The sequence below is a fragment of the Chiloscyllium punctatum genome, chromosome 3 (assembly GCF_047496795.1).
Source record: "Chiloscyllium punctatum isolate Juve2018m chromosome 3, sChiPun1.3, whole genome shotgun sequence".
In the NCBI taxonomy this organism is placed as follows: Eukaryota; Metazoa; Chordata; class Chondrichthyes; order Orectolobiformes; family Hemiscylliidae; genus Chiloscyllium; species Chiloscyllium punctatum.
In genome coordinates, this window is record NC_092741.1 from 88869341 (window position 1) to 88889076 (window position 19736).

General features: G+C 39.1%; 1 protein-coding gene across 2 annotated transcripts; it reads right to left on the reverse strand.

Annotated features, from left to right (window-relative positions):
* Positions 1 to 597: 597 nt before the first annotated feature.
* Positions 598 to 16413, reverse strand: echdc1 (enoyl CoA hydratase domain containing 1). Of its 2 annotated transcripts, XM_072556019.1 has the most exons (6): positions 16234 to 16409; positions 14450 to 14684; positions 13433 to 13575; positions 8586 to 8638; positions 3921 to 4001; positions 598 to 1366 (listed from the first exon to the last, which is right to left on the reverse strand). In XM_072556019.1, exons 2-6 carry the CDS (start codon positions 14670 to 14672, stop codon positions 961 to 963), a joined length of 906 nt encoding a protein of 301 aa, XP_072412120.1. In that variant the 5' UTR covers positions 14673 to 14684; positions 16234 to 16409; the 3' UTR covers positions 598 to 960. The 2 variants fall into 2 exon arrangements, with proteins under 2 accessions (XP_072412120.1, XP_072412121.1); XM_072556020.1 differs by lacking the exon at positions 8586 to 8638 and having other exon boundaries at positions 3921 to 4006; positions 16234 to 16413.
* Between the last annotated feature and the right edge of the window lie 3323 nt (positions 16414 to 19736).

The window sequence follows — 19736 nt, forward strand, 5'->3', positions numbered from 1 at the left end:
TCACTTACATTATCTGCTGTGCCACCAAATTGTGTTCAGCAACTTTGGATGGCTGACTTTCTATCCTATTATCTAAGTCATTAATAAAATAATGTATATGATCTTTGCTTGCAGTTATCTTGCATATGCTATGATTGTGTTTGCAAGTGAAGGTATTAAGTTCTAGTTTGAAAATTGTAAATTTATAGTAAAACAGTACTCCTTTTTTGTGCCAGTGTATGTTCCATCACATCCTATTTCCACTCTTCATCTAATAGCCTCAGTATAGCCTGTTCTTTTCTGCGCTTTTTATCTAATTCTCCTTTAAATACATTAAAGTATTCATGTGAATTTCACATGGTAGAGTTCCAATTTCAAACCACTCTTGCAAAGATGTTTCTCTTGAATTCCAAGTTGGATTTAATTGGTGATGATATTATAGCCCTTAGCTGTAGTCACTCTTCCTTCCTTTACCATATCTGTCCTGCAAAACCCCTTCATAATTGTAAAAAAAATCATTTTCTCCTTTTAGGAGAAAGAACCATATCTTGCTCAGTCATTCCTGATAAGAGTACAGTGAAAACTTTTCTTTAGAAATTAAATTTCTAAACAACCATGTCAAACTAGTTTATTATTTAATTGAATTTACTCCATGATTTAGACACAAATGCATTATACAATAGGTTTCATGCTTAGACTTGATTGAAAGAAACAAAACCATTTTACAGTGTTTTATACATTCTGTGGACATCTCAGTACTTTACAGTCTGAAATAATTCTTGAACTATAGGCATAGTTTTAGGCATATTTTGACTTGTCACACATACAAGATATTTTAAATTAAAATGCCATTTCATCCTAGGTGGAAACATTATATTTTGTCTTCAGCTCTTGCTCATACAAAACATGCTGCCTTCCACATCAAGTTGAATTTGAAACAATAGTAGAGGCTAATTGAGGCCATTGTATATTGGATTGACACTAATTATGTTTGATATTTTGATCCAAAGCTTTCAGATTGGCATGAGAGCCCCAGAGAGTACCAAATATACTCTTTTCATTCTTTAGTGATTCTTCTTGTGACAGTTCTCTCCCTGAAACCACAACATTCTTAATGGCTCTAATGACTTGTGAAGATCCACCTGTGTACTGATTCAGCCAGTTTTCTGCCTCTTCAAGGCAGCTACCCTCATCAGTGGATGATAAAATTTCATCAACAAGACCAATCTTCAGACCAGTTGCAGGGTTCACATGTTGGGCACTGCTCAGTAGTTTAAGAGCATTCCGATAGCCAATCAATTTAATCAGTCTGGTTGCTCCACCCCAACCTGGTACCAATCCCATGTGTTTGTGAACAAAGCGAATCTCACTTCCTGAAGTCATGAGCCTGGTAAAATGAGCAAACAAGTCAATGAGTATATAGTTACTGACCAGACGAACCCCGCTTTAGCTATATCAAAGAGATAGCCTAGACCTTAATTTTTGTCTTATTGAAAAGGTAAGTGTAAGGTACTGTGGCCAGATATAATTCAATTGGTCACGCTACTAGGCTTTAAACAAAAGACACTTTGTACTTTAATGGGGTGTAAGAATAAACAAAAATAAAGAAGAATTGATGTAACTGTTCCAATATAATAACATCCCCACAAACACACCCTTGGTAAAGGCAAACTGAGTAAAATAGATATGGCAGCTTCCATAACCAGCTTCAAACCCCAACAACTGAAAACTGAACTAAAACCTGGTTCTGTCGGAGCCTGGTTCCACCCATTTATGCTGCTTCTCTTGTTCTAACTTCTATATAATAAAAATGAGGGTCGCACAAGCTATTTACTTGTGTCTTAAAGCCTCTCCAAAATAATAAAAAAGGACAAAATACACCACTTCTACAACTTGCCAGCAGTTGATAGTCACTTGTACTCTTCCACTTTATATTTAGACAGAGCAGATTCTGTCCCTACATGTAGTTGTCACATTATATTTTGAGCTTATTCGATATATAATGTTTGTAATCTATTTATACCTCATCCTTTCTCCTTTTGAGATACTAAAATGATGTTCAGCTTTGTGAATGTCCTTTATCATTATACTAACAATGAGAGACTGTGGACTTAGAGACTTCAACAACTTGACCACATATATATAAAAAATTGGGTAAAATAGTCAACCCACGTGAACTACTGAGCCTGCAGGAAGCGAGAAGTGGGCTCCAAGAATAGAATATACAGATACTGTAAAATCAGGATATCACCAAACAGAAGCAGGCCTTGGAAACATCTGGAAGTGATGGCAGCAGAACTGGGGGAGAGTATGCCACATGAAGATTGGGAGTGGATTTGGAAATAGCACTTAACCCCCAACCAAAAAAGCTGATTGGTGGCAAGAACCTAGGACCAAACAGTCATGAAAGAAGTCCTGGGTCAAGGACCCAGCAATGGAACAAAGAAGCCTGAAGCCAAGACTGATTACCTGATCTTTTAACAGGTAGTATTCTGTACTTGTAAGTGCTTACATTATCTGTTGTTTGTCATTTGCAAAGACAAGACCCACTGTAAAAGGGGTTGTAAACAAAAATCATTGAAGTGCTTTCCTCCCTTTGCTTATAAAGGGTGCAGAAGAGATAATCAAGAACATTTGCTTACCATTTGCAGTACAATGGCTCAGTGGTTAGCAATGCTGCCTCACAGCACCAGGAACCTGGATTCAATTCCACCCTCAGGTGATTGTCTGTGAGGAGTTTGCACATGCTCCCTGTGTCTGCATGGGTTTCTGCTGGGTACTCGGATTTCCTCCACATAGTCCAGAAATGTACAGTTAAGGGAGATGGGCAATGCTGAATTGCCCACAGTGTTCAGCAATGTGCAGGCTAAGTGGGTTAGCCATAGGCAATGCTGGGTTACTGGGATAGGGTGGGGGTTGGTGGCTCTGGGTGGGATACGGAAGATCAGTGTGAACTCAATGAGCAATGGCCTGCTTCTACCTTGTATGGATTATAAGGTATGGATTATATGGATTGTATGGATTATAAGATTTGCAGTCATTAACTTGACTCATACCCAGAGTCAAAAATCCCACACAACGCATTTGACCCTGTAAATTAATTGTGCCATATTTCAGCTCCTCGAACATATAACCTCCCAAGTAAATCCATGCCCATCTTTCCAGACACCCGATGCTTGAATGTCTCCAATCTACTTTGTGACCCTGCCACAAAACATGTCCTAATCAAAGCCAGAAATTAGCTATAGCTGTGACTGTGACATCAGTACTCTCTCCCTCCTGACAAATTTGCTGATTTTTACACAGTCAGTCAATTTCTTCCTACCTATCTATTATCCTACATTTTAAAAAATCATACAAGTGACAAATCACTACGATCTCAAAATTAACTTCCTCCCCAGCATTTTATATATCTCATGTATCAAAAAGATTTCAAAAGGAAAATTTATGCTTGATGCAAAAGGAGGCAGTACCACTCTACACAAATTCTCATTCAGATTGAAATATTAGAATGTGAAACCAGTATTTTCTACATAATCTCAGTACCAAACACACAAATTATTCCTAAATGTCTAGTTTCTACACCATTATAGAAGGTCTCTATTTTTTAAATAATTAGTAAAATGGACTTTCAAAATCAGCAAATACTGAAAAACAACATTATTAATTTATGAAGTTTCTTTAATTTATGTTTTGCCTTGTAAATAGAATTAAAATCACTATTTATTTAGCCTATGTTCTCATTCAAGAGAACAGAATTGAAAAGCAGTTAACCAAATCGTGAAACAAAAATGTCCTTGGCTACACAGTTGAAAAAAAATTCTAAAAGTTAGACTAAAGTGTTCTTTACCTTAGAGAAATTAGTGTAACATTGGAAATCAATTAGTACTTAATGTTGCTTAAGCTAAAATTAAAGAAAAAAAATTCGCTTAACAACTTACCGGAAATCGCAGGCTGTAGTAAGTTCTGCTCCTCCTCCTAGTGCCTTCCCCTGGACTAGTGCTACACTAATCAGAGGTAGTCTGCACTAGGAATTTCAGAAAGGTTAACAGATGTCTGACGCATTTAGTATTCAAAGTCAATTACAATTAATCACATGTCAATGCAATAATTTAACTTGTAATTCAACATCTCTAACAGAAAAACAGTTTGTATGGAATACAATGCAACCCACAAAATTTAAAAAAAATCAAAAATTAATCTTGCAAACGTTTCATCCCCTGTCTAGGTGACATCCTCAGTGCTTGGGAGCCTCCTGTGAAGCGCTTCTGTGCTGTTTCCTCCGGTATTTATAGTGGCCTGTCTCTGCCGCTTCCAGTTGTCAGTTCCAGCTGTCCGCTGTAGTGGCCGGTATATTGGGTCCAGGTCGATGTGTTTGTTGATAAAGTCTGTGGAGGAGTGCCATGCCTCTAGGAATTCCCTGGCTGTTCGCTGTTTGGCTTGCCCTATAATGGTAGTGTTGTCCCAGTCGAATTCATGTTGCTTGTCATCTGTGTGTGTGGCTACTAAGGATAGCTGGTCGTGTCGTTTTGTGGCTAGTTGGTGTTCATGGATACGGATCGTTAGCTGTCTTCCTGTTTGTCCTATGTAGTGTTTTGTGCAGTCCTTGCATGGGAAATCCCATGCACAAAACACTACATAGGACAGACAGGAAGACAGCTAACGATCCGTATCCATGAACGCCAACTAGCCACAAAACGACACGACCAGCTATCCTTAGTAGCCACACACACAGATGACAAGCAACATGAATTCGACTGGGACAACATTACCATTATAGGGCAAGCCAAACAGAGAACAGCCAGGGAATTCCTAGAGGCATGGCACTCCTCCACAGACTCTATCAACAAACACATCGACCTGGACCCAATATACCGGCCACCTCGAGCTGACAACCGGAAGCGGCAGAGACAGGCCACTATAAATGCCGGAGGAAACAACACAGAAGCACTTCACAGTAGGCTCCCAACCACTGAGGATGTCACCGAGACAGGGGACGAAACGTTTGCAAGACAAATTTCCAGCTCGGCGAACAGAACCACAACAACGAGCACCCGAGCTACAAATCTTCTCCCAAACCTTGAGTCAAAAATTAAGTTCCTCATTTAAGAGATCAAAATCAAGCTGAACTTTTAAAAAAAAAATTCATTCACAGGAATGTGGCCATCCCTGTCTTGGCCATCATTATTGTCCAGTTGAGAGACAACCACATTGGTGTGGGTCTGGAGATACATGTAGGCCAAACCAGATAAGGACATTAGTGACCCAGATGGATTTTTCCCCAGCAACTGTGTCCCGATTAAAGGTTTTGTTCCAGATTTTTAATGCATTCAAATTCTACAAACTGTCTTGGTGTGATTCGAACCTGGTGCTGAGAACATTTTCTGAATTGCTAGGTTAATAGTCCAGCAACAATACCAAGAGCCTCCCCTTGTGTTTGCTAGTTTAAGATCATTGTCTCTTTCCCCTTATCCATAGTACAATGATTTACTGAAACTACTCAAAGAAAAATGTCAGGTTATAAAACAAATCTTGAGATTTAAAAAAAAAGTTACTAAGACTTTGGCAATCAACAAAAACTTGTAGATACAGACATTAGTGCAGCACAGTGGCTAGCACTGTTGCTTCACAATGCCAAGGATCTGGGTTTGATTTCAGCCTCGGGTGAGTGTTTGTATGGAGTTAGCATGCATTCTCCCCATTTCGGCTGGATTGCCTCTGGGTGCTCGAGCTTACTTCCATGGTTCAAAGTTTTGCAGTTTAGGTGGATTGGCTATGCTAAATTGCCCATAATGTCCAGTGTTTAGGTAGATTAGCCATGGGAAATGTAGGGTTACAGGGATTTGGGTTGGATGCTCTTCAGAGAGTAGGTGTGGACTCAGTAGGTTGAATGGCCTGCATCTACACTGTTGTAGCGATTCGATGATTTAACTTTGAAAGGTAGCAGAAGAATTTAAAAACCAAAGGATTTGGCAGTTTTGCTTTACAGTAACAAAATAAGACTGCACAAGTTTTTTTAGGTATATATAAAAGGCGAGAGAAAGAGGCAAGAGTGGACAATAGACCACTGGAAAATAAGGCTGGAGAAATAATGAACAATCACAAAAGAACAGAAATAGATTCTTTGCATCAGTCTTCACGTTGGAAGACGTCGGCAGCATACCAGAACTTGGAGAATCAGGGGGCATAAGTTAGTATGGCCATTACTCAGGAGAAGGTGCTGAAGAAGCTAAAAGGTGGACAAATTAGCCAGACCAGATGGGTTGCATGCCAGGCATCTGAAAGAGATTGCAGGGGCATTGGTGGTGATCTTCCAGGAATCACTGTAGTCAGGGAAGGCCCTGGAGAACAGGAAAATGGCCAAGAAGGGAGGGAGGCAGAAGACAGGAAACCAATTACTGGTTTGCCTGACCTTGGTCATTAAGATTTTAGAGTTCACTATTAAAGAGAAGATCTCAAAGTACTTGAAAGTGCATGTTGATATAGGACAAAGTCTGCACAGGGGAGTTCCTGTTAGAATTCTTTAGATTAGATTAGATTACTTAGTGTGGAAATAGGCCCTTCAGCCCAAGAAGTTTACACCACCCTGCCGAAGCGCAACCCACCCATACCCCTACATTTACCCCTTACCTAATACTACAGGCAATTTAGCATGGCCAATTCATCTGACCTGCACATCTTTGGACTGTGGGAGGAAACCGGAGCACCCGGAAGAAACCCACGCAGACACGGGTAGAACGTGCAAACTCCACACAGTCAGTCGCCTGTTTGAGGTGGTAATGAGCAAGTTAGACAAAGGAAAGCCTGTGTGGACGTGATCTATTTGGATTTCTGGACGGCGTTTTGACAAGGTGCTGCACAGGATGCTGCTAAAAAAAGAGCCCCTGACATTTAGGGCAAGGTACTGGCAGAGATAGAAGATTGACTGGCAGAAGGCAGAGAGTGGGGATAAAGAGATCTTTTTCACAATAGTCAGTGGCTAGAAGTTCTGCAGGGGTGAGTGTTGGGACCACAACTATTCACATTGTACATTAATGATCTGAATGAAGGCACTGAGGGTATTGTATCTAAGCTAGCAGGTGACACAGGAGGAACAGGAGTTTGAGGAGCAGAGAAGCTGCAGTGGAAATTGGACAGCCTAAGTTTGTGGGGGGGGGGGCGGAGGAGAGAAATAGCAGATGGAATACAGTGTGGGGAAGTGTGAGATTATGCACTTTGATAGGAAGATTAGAAGTGCAGACTATTTTCTAAATGTGGAATAACTTCAGAAATCTGAAACACAAAAAGGACTTGAGTGTTCTAGGTCAGGATTCTAAGCTGAACATGCAGGTTCAGTTGACAGGAAGACAAATGAAATGGTGGCATTCATTTCACGAGGACGAGAATACAAAAGCAGTGCTGGACTGTTGAGGCTATATATGGTTCATATATAGAATGCAAAGAAGGATATGTTAGCCTTTAGAGGAGGTTCACAAGAATCAGCCCTTAACAAAGGGCTTGTCATATAAGGAACAGTGGAGGAGGCCTGGACTATACTCTAATAGAGTTTAGATGGATTGGATGGGGCCTATCATTGAAACTTAGATCACTGAGGGGGCCTGAATAGAGTGAACGTGAAGATGCTTCCACTAGTTGGAGAGACTGGACCGAAGAGCACCATCTCAGTGAAGAGACCCTTTAGAACTGAGATGAAGAGTCAGGCTAGTGAGTCTGTGCAACTCATTGCTGCAGAAGGCTAAGACATTGTGTGTCTTCAAGACCGAGATAGATAGGCACTTGATTAGTCAAGGGATCAAGGATTTTGAGGAGAAGGCAGGAGAATGGGTTTGAGAAATAGATCAGCCATTATCAAATGGCAGAGTTAATTCAATGGGCATTAGAAAATAAGGGACAACACTTTTTTCCCCCTGCAATTGAAAAAACAAAATAGCCTCCAACTGTCACTAGATGGCAGAAATTGACTTGCATCTTGCAGAACATATATACAGTGGTGCTGCAATTTATTTTTTACCATAACTAAATCCAGACGGTTGTGAAGATTGCAGCTTTCAGATTATTTATTATGAATACAAAGCAATCTGTATTGCAACGCATGTTTAAAAAGGTATATCTGTGTGAAGGAAAACTCTAAAATCAACCAAAAAGGAAAACAGTTTAGCTGTACTTATTTTCTATATCAGAAGAAAGTGAAGGTAAAAGCAGCAATCTGGTTCTCCATTCAAATATACATATTTCGAAACGCAGCTTCACATTGGAAGTATGTTATGATCTGTCCAATTTTAAAAAGTTCAAGAGTTTCAAATGTAAAAATATAGCCAATTTCAAATGAAATCAAACTATTATAAACTCCAAAAACTGGAATAACTTCACAGTTAGTTCTATAGAAATCTATAATTGTTAAACATTTATATTAAAAAAGCAGTCTGAGGAGAACAGCTAATGTTTCAAGAATACATCCCTTCATAAGGATTGATCAGTCCTGATGAAGGACACATTATTCATTGACTTGTTCACTCTGCAGAATGCTGACTGATCGGTGTGCTTCCAGCATTTTCTGATTTCTATTAATAGAGACATTGTATCACATTTTAATTATATATCAGTACCTCAGAAGTCTTGTCAGGGTGTTCTGCATAAACATACAAATTCTCAACCCATCCTAAAAGGAAATGCAGAAGATTTAATTTCTGATTGTTATTATCTTTAAGCAGCAAGATTCCTGCTCATTCCACTGATGCTTATTTAACTATTTTGTGAAAAATTCCACAGCATGAGTATAGTGTCTCAAACCATGGAATAGCCTACCTCAGATTTTGGATCTTCCATTTTTTTTAAACAAAATGGAGTAGTCATAAAAGGATAGAAAGAGGCAATTCAGTTCATCATGTCTGCACCAACCATTGTGACTTGGTATGGAAGAATGACACTTTGTCCAGAACCCTGCACATTTTTTCTTTTTGAATAATCATCTAATGCCCTGTTGAACAACTTGATTAAACGTTCCTCCATCTTCCTCCTTCAGAGAAAGACCGCTTGCAGTGTGGAAGTTTTATTCTCATGTTGCAATTACTTCATTTGCAAATCACTTAAAAAATTGGTGCTGTCACATTTTTGAATCTTTTATGAGCAAGGACAGATTCTCCTAATCTTCTCCAATCAAGCTTCAGAACTGAAGTTTACCATCCCTGGAACAATTCTTGTAAATCTTTTCTGTACCAATGATTCACATCCTTCCCATTATGTGGTGACCAGATCTGTTTACAATACTCTAGTGAGGTCTAACCAGGATGCAAGTTTGACAGAACCTTCCCTGCTCCTTACTCTGTGCCCTTATTAATAAAACCAAGAATATAACATGCTTTATTAAATTGCTACTTCTAGCTACCCTGCCATCCTTAGTGACGTATGCATAGCTGCATCAAGTTCCTCTGCTCTTGCACACCCTTTACAGTAGTAACTATTATCTGATATAATCTCTCCTTATTTTTCTACCACAATGGTTTCCCCTCAGTCCTCTATTGAACTTCATCTGCCATCTCTCAACCTGTTCTCCCAACTTATTGATGTCTTTATGAAATTCCACACTGTCTACCTCCTTTACACTGTTCCAAGTTTTGTACCATGCACAAACTTGAAAATTGTCCCCTGCATTCCAAGATCTAGAACATTTCAGAAAAAGCAAGTGACCACTGTGGAACATTGACAAACATGCCTCGAGCCCAAAAAATAAGTTTCCTTCTGTTTTCTTTCACTCGGCAAATTTTGTTACAATATTTCTAAAGTCCCTTTCATTCATAGAAAACAGAAAATAGGTACAGGAGTCGGCCATTTGGCCCTCAAGCCTGCACCATCATTCAACATGATCATGGCTGATCATGCAATTTCAGTATCCCACTCCTTCCTCTCCATGCTCCTTGATCCCTTTAGAAGCAAGGGCCATACCCAGCTCGCTCTTGCCCCGATAACTTCTATAGTAGAGAATTCCACAGGTTCACAACTCTGAGTGAAGAACTTCTTCCTCATCTCATTCCTGAATGGCTTGCTCCTTATTATACTGTGACCCCAAGTTCTGGATTTCCCCAATATCGGCAACATTCTTCCTACATCTAACCTGTCCAGTCCCATCAGGATTTTATATGTTTCTATGAGAAGCCCACCTCTAAATTCCATTGAGTTCAAGACCAGTCGATAGAGTCTTCATTAGCTACAACTTTTCTCAAATCTTTTGTGGTGAATGCCTTTTGCAGGTCTATGTGCACTGTATCAACAGTATAACCCATATCGGCCCTCTCTCTTCCTCCTTCAAAGAACTCCAGTAAATGAATTAAACATAACTTTTCCTTAAGAAATCCATACTGACCGCTCTTAGTCAACACACATTTGTCGACATGACTTAATTCGAAAACAGGTTATTGCTTCTAGAGTCTTCCCCATCACCGAAGTCTAACTGGCTAATCTGCAATTACTGAGTTTATCCTTACAAGTGTTTTTTCGAACAAGGGCCTAATGTTTGCAATTCTCCAGTCCTCAAGGAAGATTGAAAGATTATTGTCAGTGCCTCTGCAACTTGCTTACTTCAATATCCTTGGATCATCTCATCTGATCCAGATCCCTCATCAACTTGAGGTACTAATGGCTTATCCAATCCTTCCTTATCAATTTTGAACCCTCCAAAAACAAAATTTCCTGCTCTGTCATGGCCTAGATAATATTTCCTTCCTTTGGTAAAATCAGATGCAAAATATACCTCAACCATGCACCCAACTCCAGTTGCAAGTTTCCTATTTGGCTCCTAATTAGTCTACTTCTTCTTTCACCATCTTTTACAACTTACGTGCCTATCAAAGACTTTGTGATTCTACTTTATGTTAGGTGCCAGTTCTTTATCAGAATTGTACACAGTACTCCAGATGAGGTCTGTCTAGTAGTCTATACACGTTTGACATTAACGTCTCTGCTCTGATACTCTTACCCTACTCATGAACCAAGAATACTATAGGCTTGATTAACAACTTTTCTCCTTATCATGCAATCTTTAGCAACTTATGCACATACACAGCTAGATCTTTCTGCACCTGCACATCCATTAGAACAGTACCACTTATTTCATGCTATTGCTCCATGTTTTTGTATCAAAATGTAACCAACCTCCCACTTTAACTTGTGAATGCCTTTTTGAAGGCCATACACTGTTCTCCCAGCTAACATTACTCCCAAGTTTTGCATTTTACCCTGCACCCGGGTAAAATCATATCAGGAAGAGCAAACGTCCCAATACCGACCCCTGGGGAAACTCCGTCATCCATGGAGCTCTGGATTTGTTTTCCCTACCTTTTCCTTTTTGTGGCAATATAGTTCAATTATGCCAGAGTCTTCTCTTCTTTGAATGTAGAACATTGCTTAACAGCTTCTCTTGCCGACCTCTTGTTCCAGTCTGACTCAGCTTAGTTCTTTCCCCATTGAAGTCAGGTCTCTACCAAATTGATTATTTTTACTCTAAGTTATTCATGCCATCTTCCACCAATGTTCTTAATTCTATGATACAATGATTTGTCCCTTAAATGTTCCCTGACTGTGACTCTATGCACTTGGTCCACTTCATTCCCAAGAACCACTTCTAATAATGCCTCATTTCTAGCTGGACTGGATGCATATGGTTGACAGAAATTCTCCTAAACACAATCAAGGAATGTTTGTCCCTCACTACCACTATCCCGGCACAAAGGTGGGTAATTAAAGTCCCCCGATATGATTATGTTTACACGAATCTACATTTTGCAGGTTTGTTCCTCTACCTTCTGCACTGGTGGTTGTCTACAGCTTACACCAAACAATGCAATTTTGTTCCTTAGTTCTCCCTACATAAATCCCATCATTGAGGACACCCTCTTTCTCCAATATTGCAATGCTGTCCTTAGCCAAAATCACCTCTCATCTTTCTTCTGTTTTCTGAAATACTTGTAACAGGAATATTTAACACTTTGTCCTGCTGTTCCTCAAGCCATGTCACCATTGTTGCCACATGGAAATCTGCACCGGTCACTCACCTATCTTATTAACTACACTCCGTTCATTCATATACATGCTGTGGAACCAACTGAAACTTCACAACTTTCTCCATGTTCAGGGAGGAGAAAGGTGAGGGCTGTGGACGTTAGAGATCAGAGTCAAAGTTTGTTGTGCTGGAAAAGCACAGCCGGTCAGGCAGCAACAGGGGAACAGGAGAATCGACATTTCTGGCATAAGCCTTTCAGCAGCAGGATTCTCTGCTCCTCGGATGCTGCCTGACCTGCTGTGCTTTTCCAGCACCACACACTTCTTTCTCCATGTTGACTGACTGATCAGTTGACACTCAATGCAAGTTAGGTCAAATGGGTCAAGGCTTACTGGGAGCACCCGTAACACAGAATGACCACTACAGGAAGAGCTAATAATTAGTTCAATAGGCACTTAATTAAAATGACCCAATGTTTGGCAATTTATAAAAATATCCAGAAGACTTGGTTTTCCAAAAGGCAAGATAGGAGGGACCACACCTTTGTTTCACATCATTTCTCAAAATTGTCCAAATTAAAACTAAAGGAAGTTCAGTGTTATGCAGACAATAATCATTACAAATCTGTTTGGATTAGAACATGCAAAATAGTGTTGAAAATGGAAAGCATTTGCTAGATGTTGCTAGCACTTGGCCAATATCCCTCTAAACTCTTCCTGCTGATATACCCACACAGTTGCCTCTTAAATATTGTAATCGTGCCAGCATCCACAACTTCCTCTGACAGTTCATTCCATACATGCACCACCCTCTGTGTGAAAAAGTGAGCCCTTAGGTCCCTTTAAATTCGTCCCCCCCCCTCACCCTAAGTCTATGCCCTCTAGTTCTGGACTCCCCCACCCAGCCCCAGCCTATTCAGACTCCCTATAGCTCAAAGCCTCCAACCCTAGCAACATCTTTGTAAATCTTTTTGGAACTCTTTGAAAGTTTCACAACATCCTTCCGATAGGAGGGAGACCAGATTTGCACGCAATATTCCAAAAGTGGAATAAAACTCTTCAGAAACTATTATCATAACAGAATCCATCCAAAGTAGTGACTGTATTAAATTTCAAATCCATTGGCAATATTAAAATCAAATTTAGAACAAACTATGTTCCAATCAGTACTTTTTATATTATTTGTACTGTAAGTGGCAGAGTGGCATTAGACTACACAGTTTCACAATAAATTCTGAGAATTACAACAATCCTGTCAAAGCAGATCTGCATACAGCAAATAAATATGGAAAAACAGAAACTGAAAATCTACCCTGAAAAAAAGGTATAAAACTTCCAGTAGAGTGAAGCATGAGGAGTTTATATATTCAAAACATATCTTTAGTAAAAGCTCCCCATCCCCAACTAACTTATAAGAAATGAAACAAACCACGAGTCATTCCCTCGTTTGTTTACCTACCTCAGGGTTTGACATTGCTTTAACTGCTCTTAGATCAGAGCCCGAGCAGAATGTATTCTCTGCACCTCTCACTATAAGACCTTTTCCATTAGTCCAGTGTTCTAGCTCCTCCACCCTATCCCGGAAATCTAACATCATTGTTCCTTATAAAAGAGAAAGATTTTAAAAAATTGTAAAAGGAAAAGGGATTTTGTGCATCAAAAATGTGTCACTGATGATTACCAAACATGGTCAGAGTGATTACTGTATTCAAACATATCTATCGATTCTCTCTATCAATTATTAAATTGATCTTACCAAAAAAAGTGATAAAACAGAATCAGGTAACCTCAAGGCAATATTGTACACAACTAAATGCTGAACAGAATTCTAATTTATATTTGGAATTTAACTTCAATTTTCCACTTAGCATCAGTTGGTCCAGGTTTCATTATAATTCACTATACTTATCTAATCAGGAGTATCTTTATGGAATAATTATTAGCAGTCTGTGCACTCACCCACCAAACCGGCAAGTCTAAATTGAAAAGGGTGAAATCTCAGATGAAAAGATTGGATATGGCAGTGCATTGTTCATGAATTAATCCAGTAATATCATGCCAATGACATTCCATAAGCTTATGCAAGTTTTGACCAAACTTCAAACCATTTCTTGAATAAATTAAATAGGGAAAGAAATGCTAATCATGAAATTTTGGAGAGAAATCTAGATACATGAGTCTCAAAAGGTCTTTTCAATGTGTTTTGAATCTGTGCCAAGTCCAAAGCTAACGGAAGCCAATAGATTATGTTTTTAATTAAAACAACCAATTAGCATCTAATTAATTCAACTACTGGATTTTAACTTTCATTTTCCATTCGATATAGATCATTTGTTCATTCAATATTATACAAAAAGCATTCTTATGATAAAAAAGAATTCATGGGAACTGTTTTCTTCCCCTGGAAAAATAAGTGGCAAAGAATATATTAACTGGACTGTTTACTGAGTCTGTGCTGATTAGCAGATAACCATACCAGAAAATGCATTCTTTCGTTCAGGGTTGTTAATAATCAGGTTAGCAATTCCATTTTGATCTTTCTGCAAATCAATGGATCCACCAGGATGTTGTTGAAGTTTTTCCTTTATGTCATCTTCATTCACTCTATAAACGGACGTGTACACAGATAGACCTCTTTGTTTCAATGTTTGATTCCTTAAACCACATTTCAGACATTTGTGGATGCAGAACATCGCCATTTGCACTTGACACTGAAAGTAAGTTTTTAAAATGTTAGATTTATTTTAAAACATTTCCTCTAGCTATTTTTCATAACCCATATTTATTGAATTTACATTCCTAAGAGATTAGGGGTTTGCAAGGTGCTACAGAACAAATTCAATATTAAATACAAATAGGTCTGAACTTGTAGTCAGTATGGGAAGTTTTGGGCAATAATGGTGTTACTGAATTTCAAGAGGAGGAGGAAGTGATGCTTTCTTGTTGAAAACAGTCCTTATACAGCATTTATGTAGCACAAATGTTATTTGCCACTCATCAGCTCAGGAACGAATGTGCAAAAGGTACAAGCTTGCATTACTATCTGTGGAATTGTGAATGGAACTGAACACATCACCAGTAAGCATTACCAATTCTGCATGAAAAAAACCACTTCAGACAACATTTGCCTTCAAAGAACAGGAGGAAACAAAGGTTGTACCTACTACAACTTAAGAAGCACTATGGAACCTAGGCCTGCATATGTTAAGAAAAATCAGAGAAATGTCTTCAGAATTTGGGGAAACGAACAAGTGGGCTCATATGGAACAGTTAGAAAAAATGTGCATATAAGATTTTGTAATCGACAGTTCAAAACTTTCATTGTTTGCAAAGACATGAAACAACTTCACGAGTAATAAGGGCAGCTGTCTTAAGTAACAATAATCACTAATCTCCCCAATTTATTTCCCTCATTTCCTATTTGTAGGATAGTTATACTCGATATGCAGGAGTATTTTGAAGCACTTGCCCGGTTTTAATTTGCATTCCTTTTGCATTGCACTTGGCCGAGAATCCTTATTCCCGGCTACTACTAAAGGACCCCTACTAGGAAAGAAGTGCGCGTACAAGTTCGGCGAGGACACGGTTTAAACTGGCTGCAATTACCTTAATCCAGAATAAAAGGCTAACATATCATACAAAGACTCTTGAAGGCAATAATTTTTTATGCAAGTACAAAATTGTCAAATGATATTTAAATAAGCACAGATCTGAATTTATTTCATGGTCATATCTCAAAGCTTTGAAACAACGCTCGTGTAACTCAACCAGAAAAATTACGCGAAGTCATTCAACAACAGTTCAGTTTGGAAACAGTTTAAAGATCTGAGATTTTTTTATAAACTTAATTAGAATACATCAACGTTTAGTAAGAATGCAAACAGTCTACATACTGCGAATATTCAAAATGTAACTGCTAAGGGAAAACTATATATTTGCTGTTTCAGAATTCAGAAATCCAGCCAACCAATATAAACACGCTCATTCGAGATTCCAGGAGCTATAGAACGAATGTAACACTCATTACGAAATATGTTATGGACCTTTAGTCAATATGGGAAAGTTTCAATACCCAATAAAAAGGTAGAAACAACTCTTTAAAGGTGCAGTGCAAACTATTACGATATACTACATTCTCATCTGTCCAGCAATGCTAAAGGTTCAAAATAACATGAGAGGCCTGCTTTCTTTCACACGTTGTTATACTAGCAAGAGTACTGCTGCAGATGCTCAACAGAGGTTGTTCCGCATAAACATCACCTTCTTCCGGACGAAGTACCGCACTCTATAAAAGTACAATTTTAGTGCAATCCCTTCGCAATCTAAACGCTCATTTGTTGAGCTTTCCTTCCCAATGCTAATATTTGCACTTAACAGCAGCTCCAGTCTCCCACACACGACAGTGACCCGGAAGAAGCACAGGCGCTGATCGAACGTTCCTCGGAATGACGTTCCGCTCTCTGGAATGCGTAGGACAGTGCCATTGTGACGCCACAAAGCCAGTTATGTTCCACTGCTTTCTTTCTCAGGTTCACTGAACTGTGAATCAGAGACTGGCATTAGCCCTGACACATTGACATTCTCCAAACATCATCATATCAGAAATACCAGATCCTCGGACTCTACATTGTGTTCAGATCCTATCCACCATCGCTACCTTGTGGGACAGCTGCTACTGATTCTGCTGAAAATAGTTGCAGGTCTCCACTCAAGCTTTTATCATCCATTTACCACTAATCGCCCTTGCCCCTGTGCTTTACGTTGTCACCCCGTTTCTTATTTAATTGAACCTGTTTTTCATTCGAACAAACCTTTCTCCTTTGTCCCTTCAAATTCTACTTTTTCTGCAATCCGTCTTATTTTAAGCATTAAAATTTCTAATTTCAAATACAAGCAAAATACTGTGAATGCTGGAAACCTGAAATAAGAAGTGAAAGTGCTGGAAAAGTCTCAACAGGTAGGCAATATTTTTGGAGAAAGGAGCAAACTTAACATCTCCACAGATGCTTCAGGAAGTGTGAGTTTCTCTCGCAATATCAGCTTTTATTTCAAATTTCTAATTTCTTCTAGTTCTGTTCAAAGATTATTGACTTGTATCATTCACTCTGTCTCTTTCCACAAATCACCACTAGAAATTCAGTTATAGAGTCGTAGAGAAATACAGCATGGAAACAGACCCTTCCTTCAGTCCAACTTGTCCATGCTGACCAGATATCCTAACCTAATCTAGTACCATTTGCCAGCACTTGGCCCATATCCCTGTAAACCTCCTATTCATATTCCCATCTAGATGTCTTTTAAATGCTGCAATTGTATCAGGCTCCACCACTTCCTCTGACAACTCATTCCACACACGGACCACCCTCTGCATGAAAAGATTGCCTCTTAGTTCCCTTCTATATCTTTCCCCTCTCACCCTAAACCTATGCCCTCTAGTTCTGGACTCCCCCACCCCAGGGAAAGATCTTGTCTATTTATTCTATCCATGCCCCTCATGATTTTATAAACCTCTATAAGGTCACCTTCGACGCTCCAGGGGAAACTGCCTTAGCCTATTCAGCCTCTCCCTATAGCTGAAATCGCCCAACTCTGCCAACATCCTTGTAAATCTTTTCTGAAACCTTACAAGTTTCACAACATGCTTCCGATAGGAGGAAGACCAGAATTGCATGCAATATTCCAAAAGAGGCCAAATAAACATCCTATACAGTCACAACATGACCTCCCAACTCCTATACTCAATGCTCTGACCAATAAAAGAAAGCATACCAAATGCCTTCTTCACTATCCTATCTACCTGTGACTCCACTTTCAAGGAACTATGAACCTGCACTCCAAGGTCTCTTTGTTCAACAACACTCCCAGGACCTTACCATTAAGTGTATAAATCCTGCTTTGTTTTGTTTTTCCAAAATGCAGCATCTCGTATTTATCTAAATTAAACACCATTTGCCACTCCTCAGCCCATTAACCCATCTGATCAAGATCCCATTGTACTCTGAATAACCTTCTTCACTGTCCACTACACCTTCAATTTTGGCGTCATCCGCAAACTTACTAACTATACCTCTTATGCTCACATCCAAATCATTTATATAAATGAAGAAACGTAGGAGACCTCGCACCAATCCTTGTGGCACTCCACTGGTCACAGGCCTCTGGTCTAAAAAGCAACTCTCCTCCACACCCTCTGTCTTCTACCTTTGAGCCAGTTCTGTATCCAAATGGCTACTTCTTCCTGTATTTCAAGAGATCTAACCTTACTACTAAAGCTAAAGGAAATCCTAATTAATGTTCCGAAACTACGGTGTATCATAATCGTAGATGTTAAACCGACGGCATGGTCTGAATATCGCCATGGCATCATAGTTCACAACATGGCAGTAATGGAAGCATTGGGCGCAAAACCAGAAAACTGTGTGCAATTTATTTTCTTTTCTCTTCATTTTTACTTGTTATTTTTATGTTTTTATACTTAAATGCAGAATAGTACTGCTTCTAAGGTTACTTTATCTCCAACTAATACAAAAGCAAAAAAAGCTGGAAATACGCAGAGGTCTGTCATTTTTTGAAAAAGTGAAGTTTGACATTCATAATTTAATCTCTTCACACTTAAGGTTTTGACAGTGTTTCCAACTGAAGTATTAAGGTTTTGATTTTAGACGCAAGCCTGCTGTATACTTTCTCTACTTTCTTTATTTTAGACTTAAAGCATTTCCAAACTTGTCTTTGTTAATGTATTATGTTGACAGTTGGTAAACAGGATGGAATATTTGGATTTGCTATGCATGATTGAATAAGTAAGGAGCATTGGGATGTCTCAATGATAAGGAGATCAATGATGAGGAGTAGGATTTGTTTCTTTGCTGGCATTCCTAATCAGATACATGGTCAAAGAATCTTCATCAGTTTGCATTAATTACACGAATAAAGTTCTGAGTGAGACTGGTTAACTAACGCTAGTTTCAATTAAATTCAAATTTTGCGGAAACAATGGAGTAGATACAGATTGCGTAATGGTTTCAAAACTTATTGTTTTAATGCTGGCAGATGCAAAGTTCTGTGTTTTCATGCCCTTGCGTTGGGTGCAGCTAAAAGATCTTTCAAAATGGTGGGCTGGATCTGATTCTAAGAGTCTTGCCCCATTCCCTTATACCACAGAGCAAATATTGTGGCAAAAGAATGCAGATACATGCCTACATGCAGCATTCTTGCCCTGACAGGTTCTATTGTTGGTGCAAGCATTTCAAATCTCATGTAATTTTGATAAAATCAAGTGAATTTGTTCAAAGTGCTTTACAACATATGAAAAAAACATAAACCATAAGGAAACCTTGGTCTCAAGTCAGGAGTCAAGCAAAAGTAGATGTTCAGCATTCCCTTTGAAAAACATTGCTGTTCTTATTGAGGGTTTGGTTAAGAAAAAGAAGGAAGCATATGTCAGGTATTGGCAGGATAGATCGTGTGAATCATTAGAATATAAAGGCAGTAGGAGTATACTTAAGAGGGAAACAGGGAATACAGGGAGAACTAGCCATTTGGATATAGAACTGGCTCGAAGGTAGATGACAGAGAGTGGTAGTCGAGGGTTGTTTTTCAGACGGGAGGCCTGTGACCAGTGGAGTGCCACAAGGATCGGTCCTGGGTCCACTACTTTTCGTCATCTATATAAATGATTTGGATGTGAGCATAAGAGGTATAGTTAGTAAGTTTGCAGATAACACCAAAATTGGAGATGTAGTGGACAGCGAAGACATTTACCT

Bases quoted from the DNA above. Each gene is read 5' to 3' on its own strand.
- echdc1 (XM_072556019.1), bottom strand. From the start codon at position 14,672: ATGGCGATGTTCTGCATCCACAAATGTCTGAAATGTGGTTTAAGGAAT. The intron at 13,576-14,449 runs GTATGGTTATCT...CTCTTTTATAAG, and splicing joins ACGAAAGAATGCATTTTCTG to GAACAATGATGTTAGATTTC. The intron at 8,639-13,432 runs GTAGGTAAACAA...ATTTCCTTTTAG, and splicing joins AAGCAATGTCAAACCCTGAG to GATGGGTTGAGAATTTGTAT.